The following is a 14942-nucleotide window of genomic DNA, read 5'->3' on the forward strand; positions in this document are numbered from 1 at the left end:
AGAATGAAACTAAATGACAATGTGTCTTTGCAGTCAAGCAAATTCAATTTTTAGGATACAATGTCAGTGCCAGAGGATTGTCTTCTCTTGAATCATAAGTGCATTATTGTTAATGCACTTGCACCTGTAGATTCTGAAGCCTTGCATTCATTTCTTGGTCTCACTGGCTATTACTCAAAGTTAATTCCACATTATGCTAATGTTGTTGAACCACTGCGTTCCATGTTGTGTAAAGGCCAAACATTCAATTGGTCCAAGGAGGCCAATTCGGTTTTCAACAGATTTCAACAGCTTCTAATCCAGTCATTCGTCTCTTTAATGAGAAGCTTCTGATGGTCATTAAGACTGATGCATTCAACATAGGATTGGGTGCCAAGTTTCAACAACTCAAAGGTGACCAGTTAATCACAATTGCTTTTGCTTCGATAACTTTGTCTCCTGCTGAACGCAGATACTCTGTTGGTGAGCGTAAAGCCCTAGCCTGCTTCTTTGCTTGTGAGAAATGGCATGTGTGCTTCATCATCAAGCTCTTGTTTCATCACTTTCTGCTGGATCAGAGGGCGGATGCCCATTACGCATTTCAGTCTGGTGTGCCAGACTGTTATACTACAACTTCTATGTACAGTACTGCAAGGATTCTCATATGTTGTGGTGGATCCACTTTCCCATTTACCTTTACAGCTTCCAGCCTGCCCAGAGCTGGAAGAAGTAATGATCTCTCTCGTTACTCTTTACATAAGCAAAGCTGACCAGACTGCTGAACATGCAATGTAGCATGTTCAGCAGCTGCTGAACATGCTACATTGCTAATGGCTGGCCGATAAGAAATCTTTGCCACCAGAACTACTGCCCTACTTTGCAGTCAGATTTGAGCTGTCCTGTGTAGAAAACTTAGTTTTTCACACAGATAGAGTCACCATTCCTACATCAGTGTGCGACATATTTGTGCAATTGGCTCATGAAAGCCACCCAGGTATTGTCGGGACAAAACAACAGCTTAGAGAAAGATACTGGTGGCCTGGATTGGATAGTCAAGTTGAACGTGCTTTTTGTAACCGCATTGTAAAACAGCTAATAAATCGGCTAAACCTGTTTTTGCACCCCTCCTGCCTGTTCCATGGCCAATCAAACCGTGGGAAAAGCTAAGCATGGACATTGTCAGTCCACTCAAACGTGCTCTATACGACTGCTGATGGACAATTACATTAGTTTACTACCACTCTAAATGGCCGGAAGTTTGTTTTACTCATGCAGGCACTTCCGTAGTGGTAATTACATTCTTGATGGTAGTTTTCAGTAGGAAGGCTTCCTTGAGGCAATTGTTACGGACAACATTCCTCAGTGTCGCAACTATTTGAGACTTTCCTCTCAGAAAGAGGCATTCAGCATCTTTGCTCATCGAACTACTATTCACAAGCCAACGATCAAGTTGAATGTTTCAACAGAGTTTTGAAAGAGCAAATTCAGCTCGCGCAACTTGAATGCCGCCCACTGAAACATGATGTTACGGAGTACTTAAGCACGTATCGCTTTACGTGTCAAGCTACTACAGACATTTCACCTGCACAACTTTTGAATAATTACCAACTACGTTCTGGAATCCACATTGAAGGGTTACACTCAGTCTTCTACTCCTTTGCCATCATTGGACCCTGTGAGAACATGAGTATTCAATAGGCAATAGGCAACTAAGCAACGCATTGATCTAAAGTGCAGAGCAAAACCTTCTAAGCTACAGGTGGCCGCAGGGTTAAAGTTTGTCTTCCAGGCAAACATATGAAGTACAATGATCTATATACAATTACTAGTCAACTTGGACTGAATTCATTCCACCTGAGTGATGGCAATGTATGGAATGCTTCAAAGCTCATACTGGTTCATGCAGAGCAAAACTCAACTTCACAGCAGAATTCACTTGCTCTGCCTGATTCTTCGTTCAGGCAACAGAATTACTCCGCACCTCCATGTTCTTCTGCAATGCTCCGGTTAGTGACCCTTCCACAAACCACCTTACAGGCACGTTTACAAGAAACGGCTAATGTGCTCAGCCCCAGTGCAGATTGTTTCGAAGGGGGGAAGATGTCTCAGGTATCGATGTGTCATGTATGAACACTCCAGAATTTCTACCACTCTCCGATGATGAGCATGTAGGTGAGCCCCAAGGCTCAATATCTTTTTAAATGGATAAGGCTTCGTCGGTGAATCCTTCACCTTATTCTCCTGCATGCCGTCGTCCCAAGCGACGCCGTGAAAAACCGGCGCGTTACAAGGATTATGTTCCTTGAGCATATTTATTTGTATTACTCCGATTCCTACATGTGATAAGTAGTGTATAATGCTGTTTTGTTTTGTGATTTTGTACAAGATATTGATACAAAACAGCCGTTTTCAACTGTTATGCCAGATTCTAATGTGCACCAAAGATTTATTGCATTTTTACCAGTCTACCTTATGCATGTTACTATACATCAAATTTCAGTGCTTTGCTGCTGTATCTTGTTCTGAACAACTGTGATTCCGTACCGTGGTGCTAGTTCTGTGTAATTCGCGTTCTCTTGTACAAGTACGCGAGAGTTTACGTCTCCCTTCCTTTTTAGGGGGAGATGTCATGGACCTTACATCAGTTTCGCTTTCGATGGAATGTGTCGTATAGCACCACACAACAGCTATGGAATGTGTCGTATAGCACCACGCAACAGCTATATTGTCAACCATTGCTACGTGCTAATGCGTGCTTTCTGAATAAAGAGTCCCCTCGGCTAAGCGTGACGTTCGTTACAATGTTTTGGTGCGAACGTGCTCATTACCTCCGTCACCGGTGCCCCAGCGGCGATACAACAGCTTTCTTCTTTTTTGGGCTCGTGTGTGCAACATGATGAAAATAAAGGAACTATGCAGCCTCTTCCCAACACGCACAATGTGGTAACATATCTGCTTTCAAAGTTGACCCTGTTAGCGCCGTTTCCAGGCGTGGCCGCTAAGTATCAAGCACTCAGTAGGAGTTTGGAATTGATGACTAATGATTTTGGACTACATGGCCGGCAGTTGTAACTTTCACTCAACGACACCTTAGACATTGGAAGCCAGAAAATTTTTGTAAATATACGTGGTAATGGTTAAATCACTCATGTGATGTCATGTTATGAGATACTATCTATTGACATAGTGACGTCCTCTTGTCACCAGGCAGTGTTATTATAGAATAGTATTACAGATGACCAAGACCCATAAGGAGGCCTAACTACGCACTCATTCAATGACGCTTGGAAAGGCAATGATGGCAATGCATTCAGTTTAATGCAACTGATGGTATGGGACGTAAAAAGACGAAACAAGTGCATTAGTAACTAAAGCCACAAGATACTAAGTGAACATCGCTTGACCACTACCACATGTCTCATTTGATGACCATAATAATTCAGCTTTATCATTTGCTTAGAAATATTACCTGTATCACTTGAAGTACTCATACTGAATCATTGAACTGTTGCTGTTCTTATTTTTACTAGAAATGACAAAGTACTCCAGCCTTTGTCTTGAGGCCCTCAAGCTGCTCAAAACCTTTGTGGAGCGCATACAAGGTAAACTCTACTTTTGTGAACAATTTCAGTATTTTCTAGGGCAGGAGTTAGAAATCTGTGGGCCGCATGCTGAGCACTTTTATGTGGCCTGCGGCCACATAAAAGCCTTTTTATGTTGACAGTAAATAGGCTGTTTCAGTACCAGGCAAACATGGTTGCTCTTCTAGTGTAAACAAACATTCCAGCTGGGCACATTATTGTCACTTCTTGGATTTCCTTACCCTCCCAGCCATGCTGTCTTTAAAGTTGCCGACCCTTGTCCTAGGGCATGGGTATAGTAGCACTCATGCTTATTGAACTCCCAAATGTCTGTTTATATCAATGAATAAAATGCCAGTGTAGTAATTGCATTGCACTTGATCACAGGTAATATTTCCTTATCAGCAAGTGTGTGTAGTATTAAAATTTATAAATTGATTTTGAACTGAAGAAATATGGTGGTTCTTAGCAGAAAAGAAAACTTTATTATGGCTTGCGAACTGAACTGCACCATTGAACTACTTCGGCCCAGTAAACTCAGTTTATGACAGGTGCCCAAAGCATTTTGGGGCCACAAAGGAATGACGTCAGTGCACATGAGCCAGATACAGATGACATCTGGGTTTTGCGTCAGGTGCATTATTTGTAATGAATTTAGTGGAGAACCTCAAGAACACTTGGCAACAACCACCATGGAAGTGGTGGCTCTCAGAACCGTATTGGTCCTACATCAAAATAAGCGACTTAGTGTTGTATTTTGTTACATAAATCTTGAATAGTGTCACTTAACCCACTAACAGAGGGCACTGTGAAGATGTTACAGATGTGTATATAAATGGTATCAATAAACCGTGTCGGGCACTTAGTCGCTGGCCCAGCTGAATGTCGCATCGTCCTTTCGTTACTCTCGACATGGCGTCAGAAGTTGGATCTGCATCGTAGTAGAAATTCCTCTGGGCAAGAACACCAAGACAGTGAGCTACCTGCGGCAGCTGTTGGGAAAGCCAAAGTAACATTGGTCGCTGGGCCCCACTAGCAACTGCCTCCTCATTTCAACTTGCAACTGCCTCTCCATTTCGTCTTCGAGAACCCAGAGGCCTTGCAAAGAAGGCGTCAGCAGTTCGAAGACTACAGGTTTGCAAAGGGTCTTCAGCAGAGTGACTTCAGGCAGCGGATGATAAAGTTTGCATCAGAATGCTGCTCTAATGCATGGGAACTAGGTCACGCGACATTTTGTTATTGCAAGTATGCCACGGAGACTGTGCAAATTAGAATGCTGAGTAGTTAGCAAGCTCGATGGATATTTTATACATCCCGCCAATGATCTGTGCAAAAGCGCAATGTTCTACCGTAGTGTTCAACAAACAGGCAAGACAGCTGATGTGTTTTTTATGGCACTGGGAAATATTGTCACGGGGTCGTGACAGTGGCCGAAGACAGGAGACTTCGTGTTGGGATTTAACTGTTTATTTGGGCGAACCTGTGCCCGGTAAACGGAAAGTCCAATTACAGCAGTAGTTTTGCACAGATAGCAGTCTCAGACTGATAGCGGCGAACGGAGCGTCTGTCTTTGATCAACAACTGACAAGCGGCGAAGCGCGTCGGCATTTATACTCTTGCTGTCGAATGTTCTAGCGTTATCGCTGGCGGTGGCGTAGGTTCCAGAACAATCTGTACCGTTCGCACAGTGGGCGTGATCTTATCGAAATGATCTACTACAGTCTGGAACCTTCTCGAAAACTGCAGGCGCGGTTTGCGCTGAGAATCGTGTGGTGTTTTGGGACGATAACAAAAACTTGGGAAATGGAACGTGGCAATATGGTGAAACGCTGCAATTACTCTGCATGGGACATAGAGGAGCGACTGGTCTGCTACTATTTTATCCTTGGCCTTCATGACACGAAGCTATCCGATAAGCTCTGCCGCAATCCAAAGATTACATTAGATGAAGCGCTAATTTGTGACTGTCAAGCGGAAAACACAGAGAAGCAAAGTGCAAATCTTTGAGCATGTTCACCAGCGATGATAACGCATACCAAAGCAATAACTGTACATGAAGTGAAATTCATGCAGATCTGCCCATAGACGCACAACACAGTCAACTTGTGGATTTTGTGGCTGGTCTTTACATCCATGCTCAGAATATGTCCTGCATTTCAAGCAACCTGCAACAAATATGGAAAGAAGGGCCATATTGCAGTGGTTTGCCAGGCAAGTAAGCAACTTTTCGTGGTGAAATTGGTTGCTGGTCAGTTTGAACAGTGCGGCACGGGCCAAGTTCATGGATGTAAAGGTGGATGGAATGCCTCTACGCTTCAAAGTTCACAGCAGCACCGAGGTCACAGTCATCCCCGATACGTTTTCTGGAATTCTGCCATATCTTGAGGTGCCAGAAAGGGAACTTTCAGAACCGCTGGTTGGACGTGCTGGGAACGTGTATCGCCACTCTGCAATAAAAAAACAAGTTGGCAGCGCAACGACTTTACATGCTTCGGTTCGAGGTCATGCCACTTTTGGGATTTTCTGCTATCTGAGAGCTGGGTTTGGTCAAGTATGTGAATCAGATGGTCATAGCACAAGGCAATCAAGCGGCGTCAGACAAGCTGTTCTGTGGTTTAGGTTAGCCGCAAGAAGCGTACACTATGCACGGCTAAAGCCAGATGCTGCCTCCTATTCGCTGCTGGTTCGAAGATGTGCGCCCATGGTGTCGCAAAAGCAGACCCTGACAGGCTTGAAGCAGAGGGGATGATCAGATGTGTGACAAAGCCTACGCCTTAGTGTGCCAGTGCGATCGCTGTATGAGAGGCATCCAAGCGGCATCAGACAAGCTGTTATATGTGGTTTGGGCCAGTTGCCAGAAGTGTACACTATGCGCGGCTAAAGCCAGATGCTGTTCACTATTCGCTATTGAATCTGCATTGATCTCACTAAACTGAACCAGGTAATGTTGCGTGAGCAACGCATTTTGCCCCCGGTAGACCAAGTTTGGGGCTACTGGTAATGCTCAGGCGTTTTCAAAGCTTGATGTGACATCAAGTTTTCATCTAGTAAAACTGGCAGAACTGTCGTTAACTTTCATCACGACGTTCGAATGTTATTGTTACCATCGATTGCCATTTCAAATGATGTTCCACTCTGAATACTTTTAGCGCCAAATGAGTTACATTCTCGAGGGTCAAGATAGAGTTTTAAACATGATGATCAAAATTTTGATTTTTGGCCGTGACCAAGCAGAACTTGACAGCCGGCTTCAATCACGAATAGCTACAGTGCATATAGACGGAGACGACGGAAGTAACATCAGACAAGTGCTGTTTGGTGTTAGCCCTTGTCTTGTGTTACTTACATCGTATCCGTCTATATGTGCGCTGTAGCCTTTTGTGATGCATTGTCATCTAGCCCACCAAGCCATCCTCAGCTCTGATCAGTGCTGTTCGACTGGGAAATGCTGTGCTGACCCTGAACAAGTCGAAACGCCGATTCAGCATAACATGTGTCATGTTCCTCAATGTAGTTATCTGTGGCAGCAGTATTTTGCCGGGCCCAGACAAGCTAGTTGCTGTTGAGCGTGGAACCTCCTGTCGATGTCGGGGGCGTCTGCATTCTATTGGGCATTCCAAACCACATGGGACAATTTTTACCCCATCTGTCAGAGCTGATGACACCCATTCGAGTACTGTACAACAAAAAAAGTGACTGGGCATAGGCATCAGTCCATCAGGTTGCCTTCGAAAAGTCTGCTTGGCTAGCTACCACCCACTGTACCCGACCATAGTATCTGCAGTTTTCAATTTGTTTGGCTCAGGTGCCATTTGGCTACAAGACCAGCTAAGGGAAGAGCACTGCGCCATGGCATATGCATCACGCCCCATCACTCCAGCAGAGCAGATACAGCCAGATGGAAAAAAAAAAGGCTTGGCAGTTACGTGGGCTGTCAAACAGCCTGACGACTATGTGCAGGGCTTGCACTTAATCATCGATACTGATCACTTAAAACTCACATCTCTGCTTGGTTCCATGGACCAAGCACGAAGAATTCACGAAGGATTCAAAGGACTCAACTGACACCCACGAGGTGGCAGTACACGGTATTGAACATTCCAGGGAAGCTACTGGCAACTGCTGATACTCTCTCAAGAGCCCCCATCACATCAGGGTCCCCAGTGGTAAGAAACCAAGTAGAGTTGTATCTCAGTGAGCTTTTTGGCAATGTTGAGGAATGTGCGCACAGCAGTTAGCCTTACAGCGGTTTGTCACCACTAGTTGACAGATGGCGAGTGCATTACCCTTGTGAAGTGCTGCAGGCAAGGTTGGCATCGAAAGAACTAAGTTTCATCAAACGTCTGAAAGTATTGGAAGTGCCAAGGGGAGCTAACAGCGTGCGATGGACTCTTCTTCATAGGAGACCATCGGATGATTCCAGAGGTTCTGCAGAGGGAAGTGTTGGAGTCACTTCACAAGGGTCATCAGGGTGTGAACCACGTAGGGTTCTGTAGTGTGCTTGGGACCATTTCGTGGGCTAATCTCCCATACAGTCGCTTCTTTTCCTTTCCTGTGCTCTGGTAACGGCATATGGCGATAGATGGTGCCACGTGCGGGCGTGGCGGGTGTTCTCGGGAGTGCGAGAATGAGCGAGGTCGAGTCACGTGCGTGCCGGGAAGGGCTCTCCTTTGATGGCCAGCGCCTGGTAAGCGCGTGTTTCTCCTTCGTCCCCATCCTCTTTGGCAATCGCCGGATTGTAGCCTGCCTGGGTGCCTAGGCATCCCCAGTGAGCGTGTTTACCTGAGTGTTAGCTCCGGTACGGTACGCTAAGCCAAACAGCGGTGCCTAGTGCTTACAGTGGCACCAAGCCGCACTTGGCGGAGGCCTATGCACACGAGGTTTGCCCCGACTCTCGCAACCAGGCCCAGTGGCCATCATGAGAGTGCACAGCATAGCCGCGAGGGTCCTTTTCTTGAGCGGCATGTCAAAGCTCGCTATTGCCAGCTGCGATGTCTACCCCTTTATCGTCAACGTCCGTATGCAGGAGCCTTTGCTCCCCGCATCCCAGGAGCAGCCGTTGTACTGTTATTTGGGATGCCGCCAAAGGCGATAAAGTGTTTCTGTGTTGCTGTTAATCGAATGCTGTTTGTTTTGCCGCACTGCGCTAAATGCTTTGTTAGTTGAGTGCATGCAAAAGGGTGTGCTACACATGAGTAGGTGACGGAAATGCGGCCCTGTTGCTCGCTAAGCCTGAACCCGCGGTGATCTTCCGTTAAGGTGAGGTCACCACAACCGATGCAAGGCACGTGTGGGTAATGTTTTGTGGCCTCATATAGGCAAACATATTGTGTCTGGGATGGAATCGTGAATGGTGTGCGACTACCAAAGTCCGGTAGGCCGAGCCTCTGTTGCCAACACCTTCAATAGAGTACCCATGGTAGCAAGTGGGTGCAGATTTGTTTTACACAAAAGGACAAAATTTTCTGATCCTCGTGGACTACTATTCACGCTACCCAGAGGTTATCCCGCTGCACAACATTTCCAGCCAAGCATTAATATCAGCTATCAAGAGTGTCATGGCTTGGTTTGGCATACCGGAAGTGCTTCGAAGTGGCAATAGCCCCCAGTTCCCGTAACACGAGTTCGAACGTTTTGTCCAGACTATGGGTTTAGTCCCATCACTACCAGTCTTGGTTATCCTCAAGTGACTGGTGTGGTGGAATGGGCTGTTAAGACTGTAAAAGATTTTTCCGCAAATGCAAAGATCGGTTCCTGGCACTGCTGGCATATCGTGACACACCAGGTGTCACTGGGTACAGCCTATCTCAACTTTTTATGGAGCGACAGTTACAGACACGCGATTTCCTGCTCAGGGACCATGGCAAGCCGCCACCAGATTCACCATGACCAGACGTCGTCTTCGAAAAAAGACTCTGCCGCCAAGATAAGGCAAACTCGGGACTTCAACCGTCAGCATGGAGCGAGAAAGCTCATACAAAATGCCAAGTCCAAGTTCTCAGCTGGGCCCAGCATTCATGATCATACATCGTGAAAACTCCCAGTAGAGTTATACAACGAAATCAATGGCACTTAGTCACCAGCCCAGCCGAACATCGCATTGTCCTTACGCTCCTCTCTACAGTGACAACTTCAGCAATAAAATAATGCTGATGTAGGTTGTTGCTTTTGTTCTTCTCCCATGTACAGTTGATGCCAGATATATCGAACTTGAAGGCAATCGCAAAAGTTTCAATATATCAATAAATAAACATGAGAAGTAGGCATACTTTAGCCTTATATTAATGCGCTGCAACTCTGGAAACAGCTTTTGTAAATCGTAATAAGCATTAGCATGATGACTTTCACACAGTATGCTTGAGAAAAGGTGACAACTTCTTTTGCAAGTTACCGCACTTTATTTCGCGTTAACATAGTCTGTAGACATGTTTTGCTTTTTGCACGCTGTCATGTTAAAGGCATCCTCATGAATCGCGCATTGAAGGTTTCGTAATAGGCGAATTCAGCAAATATCAGCATCGATGCAGTCAGAGACAGTGACCTCGTCATCTGCACCGATTAACTCGCTTTCTGTACTCCCGCCTGAGGTGGTGCCTGGAAGTGCTAATAAGTAGCAATATTCACTGAGGCACCGTACATTGTTGTCAGCTAAGGTGATGCTTACTAAGTGGTCCCCTGTCACCAGAGTCCACGAGGAAACTGTGCATGACAGTGCTTTGCGTGATGTCGTTGCAAGCACCAGTCATTTTTATCACTACAAGTAATGAAATGTTTATTTTGACTCCCGATGGAACATGCAGCAGTAATCAAATGAGAACTACTGAAGTGCACAAGCTGAAAGGTGACGACGCTGTCTACAAACCACAAAAGAAACGACCATTGATACCTCGGGGATGGCAATGACACTAGCGGCTTTGTCGCAGCAAGCGAAGAGCAAGAAAAATTATAGCCTCCGAGATAAGTAATATATAACCATTAAGGCCGAAATTACATCATTAGGTTATGGCCTGCATGCCATGATGCGTGAGCAAACAAGGAAAGATCGCGCACATCATGACAAGGTCGCAGAGTCATTTCGCATTCATGTGATTTTGGTGCCCATGGCAATGGGCACCTTTGGAAACACTGTGTCCACACAGTACAACCTACAACAGACCACAAATCATGTGCCAGGGCACTCACAAATGCTGCACAACCAATGAATTACGCCACATTTTCGTCACCTACGTGTGATGTGCGATCGAAGTTTGTTATAACGCAACCAAAAAATGAGCAATCTTTGTCAGTATCAATGCACTTTCTAGGCTGCAGCCTGCTGCTGTGTTCAATATATTTAATGTTACATTCGTGGGGGTTCGATATACGTGTGCAACAGTGCCTTACTTTTGCATGGGAAATTCAAGGGGATTTATCAACTGTTCAATATATAGCGAATATTTCTATATATCCGAGTTCGATATACATGGAATCGACTGTATAACTAGAATAACTGATAAAGTTCACGTGCCTTTAAAATTGCTTGTCGCTTTGATTTAAGTGGCAGAATCATACACTGTTGTGTTTACTTTTATGCATGTCAAGTTTTCAATGCTGGACTAGATGAGTTAATGAGGCAGTCGAAACCCTGTCAAAGCCAACCAGCCGTAGTGTTGTTTATAAAGAAAATTTTGAAAATTTTAATATTGCAAATATATAAAAGATATGCAAGGAGGAAATAAATAGCTACAGGAACAAGAAATGAAGTAAAAGAACTAACAACTTTGTCAAATCTGTTGCAGCGCCTCGCATGGTCTGCAGAACATATGACTGTTGGCTTGAATTCATAGAAGAGCGACTACAACAACAAGTAGAGTGCAAAAGATTGTGTCAATTAAGCTTGATGAGAGAGAAAGAGTGAACTTCATTTTGGAGGAAGAAAGGGTGCATAATGTACCGTCCTCGTAAAAATATTAGATACTTTGTTAATTGTGATGATAAATCAACATTATTTAAAATGTGCTCGGCAAAACCCTGTTGCTATTCAAGTGACTATGCCATAACTCTCAGCAATCACAAGACTGATGAGAGAGTTTAAGGGGGAGAGGCCACAGCTATGTCAGTGCAACTGTTGCAATGCGCAGCTGTGCCATCACGTGATCACTGAGAGGGTGTGAGGGGGAGAGGGCACAACTGGCATCATTCTAAAACCCAGATGGACAGATATGAAACATTAAACGCTTTCACTTTAACTCTTTTGTTACCGTGCAAAAATGGCTATTTTTCATGTCTCGGGAATATTGTTTTTGCCAGTTTGAAAAGTACTCCATGACGCATAGCAGCATACCAAATTTTGCAAAATGTAATGCTCTTTCCAAGAAATTTATCTCGTAGAACACCGAAAACAATTTAGGATGAACAAAAATGTGATAGGTGTGTAATTTTTTTGTTGCCAACTGGTAAACAGTGCAATAAAAAACAGTATAAATGCAAAAAATATTTAAAATAAGGAAAATTCAGAACATACATTTTGAAGATGAATGACTCACAAACATTATCAACAATAATAACTGTTCTAGAAAATGTTTCTATTCACATTGACTAAGAAAATCAGAACCAATGTGCTGATTCACTGCTTGTGTCGTGCTGTGAAGCATTGCTTGGTTTTTCTTGAGACACAAGCCAAATCGTACACCTTTCCTAGAAAATTTTTGTTTTTTTATGATTAAAGCCTCCAGATATTCAAATATAGATGGGTAACCGTGATGTGAATAATGCCTATATAAACCAGATGTCCAATGAACTTCGCTGTTTCGTCGGGCGTAACCTATTTCCATGAGCCACCTCACTTCGCATAGCTTGGCGTTTCTATGTTTGCACGCAAGCATAGTTCTTAGCATTTTTCACATGTATTAAAAAAATTACGATATAGCATGAAGCTCTAAAACGTTTCACGCTACTCCGTAGTCAGGGCCAAGATGTGCTCCGGTGGCCTCCTTGTCGTTCTGAGAAGCTCTGCATCTGGCACCAGCACGCTACGCCCCAGCAACGTGTGGACCTCGCACATAACCAGAGTAGCTATAAGATTGTGAGTAAATGTCAGTAGCTACGTACTTGCAGCGGAGAAGACAACTTGAGGCCGTAAACAAAACAAGCCCATGAACGGCTGTGGATGTGTCAGGCTGACGCAAAACATCATCGCAACAAAACTTGAGGAGGCTGAGATTCTGTCATCGATGGATACTAAGCTTGTCCTCGCTCAGTTCAAGTGGGATTGCAAAACAGTTTCAAGCGGTTTGTGTGGTCTTCAGTGCTGGTGTGCACTCATGTGGGCATGATGATGAAGCTGTAGAAGGAACTAGTGGCACTAGATACGACCCTCTGTCTGATATAACGATACAAGCAAAACCAAAGCTGCTGGAAACAGGCTGAGAAGGCCACCTCAATACTTGAAACATGCAAAGACTATCATTAACCAGGGTGTCTACCAACCTAGAAAACTTTGAAAAGTCAGGAGAATTTTTGGTAGAGAATATTTTGCCTGACTCCCAGCAACAGCTCTTTATTGAATAGCTGGCATAAATTTCCAGTAATTATTACTGCTCAACACTGTCAAGTTGCGAAACGGACTCTTTAATTCGATATTTGGCTTGCAAAGGTTCTTACGAATACAAACATTCAATGCTACTTTAGCATAATCATGAGGGGCACACACTTCTGTCAAGTTCTCCAGCCTAGTGCATTTGTACAACAACACACAAACATTGGTCTGCGCAAACATCTTTCAAAAACCACTATGTGGTCAATACGGGCAAATTGAAATTGATTCTGATACTAGAAAGTGCTCGATGCACGATAAACAAATTTCACATGCCAAAATCGATGAACCAAAGCATCAATCACCAGTGATCGATTTTTTGTTAATAGGCACGGTATTGAAAGAGTTAAAACAATTAGGGACACAGGTGAAAGCAGAATGTTCCTACTGCTTAGGCCCCCCTATGCACGGTAATGAAAGAGTTAAAACAATTAGGGACACAGGTGAAAGCAGAATGTTCCTACTGCTTAGGTAGGTAGCCTTGAATTTAGGTAATTCAGAAATAGCATGCGCTGTGCAGTTCAACCAAATGTAGCGATGAATATTCGAGAAATCCAAAATTTTCTTTCACCTAGTGTTCTCTAAACTGTTGACGCTGAATGCATGTGCAATCATTAATGAGTGATAAGTATTCAAGGAGCCTAACTTTGCTGTACCACAAGAATTGACTCATTATTTCGGAAACTGTTTCAGACACTCAGACATCCTGGATCGTTGAGCCATCTTTCAAGAAACTGCGGCACATGATATCGACCGTAGCTACCCGAGACAACATGGAGCTCAAGAACCTGGCCCAGGAAGTAGCCGACATCTTGGCTACATTTACGTGATACACATGAAATAAATATTGTGCACCATACTTTGTTGATGCATATTTTCTGGTGGCTAACATGGTCCATCTTCATGACAGTTATTTGTAGACTGGTTGTCCACGAACCAGGCACATTGTTTGCAGGTCTAGAAGCTATCATACAAATGCATTTTTTGTGTTGCTATAGGCTCTGCAACATGATGTCTGGTTTTTTATTTTCTCATTACCATGGGCAATGTTGAATTATGCATCATTTTAAGAGCAAGAGGCCTAATAAAAACTGAATACATAATTATATGCTGAAACTGATACAACACTATGTATAATGTACAGAAATGATGATGAGAAAGTGGACATTGCTCCGTGTCACGTTATCATTATGGGTTTTCTTTTTTAGCAACGAAGCTGTTAAGGCAGCCATCATTTGTGTGGACTATCTTGTGCGGCCTGCGTATGTGCCACTGAAATTGGGTACATGCCACTACTTACCACTGCTCTGCTTAAAAGAAAAAAGGCTACCGTTAACCAGGTTGGCTACTAACCTGGAAAAATCAGGGAATTTGGACACTTTTGGAAAAGTCATGGAAAGGTTGAACAATTTCTGAAAAACCTGGCCACGTCATGGAACCTGGCAGCAGTTCTGTGCGACCATCACAAAAATAAGCATTACCACTGATCAAAGCTTAAAAAGTCTCCCTCTCAGATGCTACTGCAAGAAGGTGTGTGAATAAAAAAAAAAACAGTGCATAACTCTTGCTTCTGAGTGTAAACACGAAAGGATACATGGACCCATAGAACACATTTACTGACGTTTGTGGGAATTGAGGCTAGCCCGCTATCTTTGCGCGGGCTTTTCTGCCGTCCCATAACTCCCCTCCTCCTCTGTCTGCCGCGCCACGCCGCGGTGGTCTAGTGGCTAAGGTACTCGGCTGCTGACCCGCAGGGCGCGGGTTCGAATCCCGGCTGCGGCGGCTGCATTTCCGATGGAGGCGGAAAT

The 14942-nt window shown here is 44.3% G+C and overlaps 1 protein-coding gene across 7 annotated transcripts in view; it reads left to right on the forward strand.

Annotated features, from left to right (window-relative positions):
• LOC119178803 (proteasome adapter and scaffold protein ECM29) overlaps positions 1-13993 on the forward strand; it is an 881180-nt gene extending 867187 nt beyond the window's left edge. For 6 of the 7 annotated variants that reach the window (XM_075895092.1, XM_075895130.1, XM_075895325.1 and 3 more), the window contains 2 exons: positions 3510-3581; positions 13828-13993. In XM_075895092.1, the coding sequence (XP_075751207.1) occupies positions 3510-3581; positions 13828-13964 (209 nt within the window). In that variant the 3' untranslated portion in view covers positions 13965-13993. The remainder of the gene's footprint in view (positions 1-3509; positions 3582-13827) is intronic. The other variant, XM_075895224.1, reaches the window with a different exon arrangement.
• The last annotated feature ends 949 nt before the right edge of the window (positions 13994-14942 follow it).

The sequence above is a fragment of the Rhipicephalus microplus genome, chromosome 1, assembly GCF_043290135.1.
Source record: "Rhipicephalus microplus isolate Deutch F79 chromosome 1, USDA_Rmic, whole genome shotgun sequence".
Classification (NCBI taxonomy): Eukaryota; Metazoa; Arthropoda; class Arachnida; order Ixodida; family Ixodidae; genus Rhipicephalus; species Rhipicephalus microplus.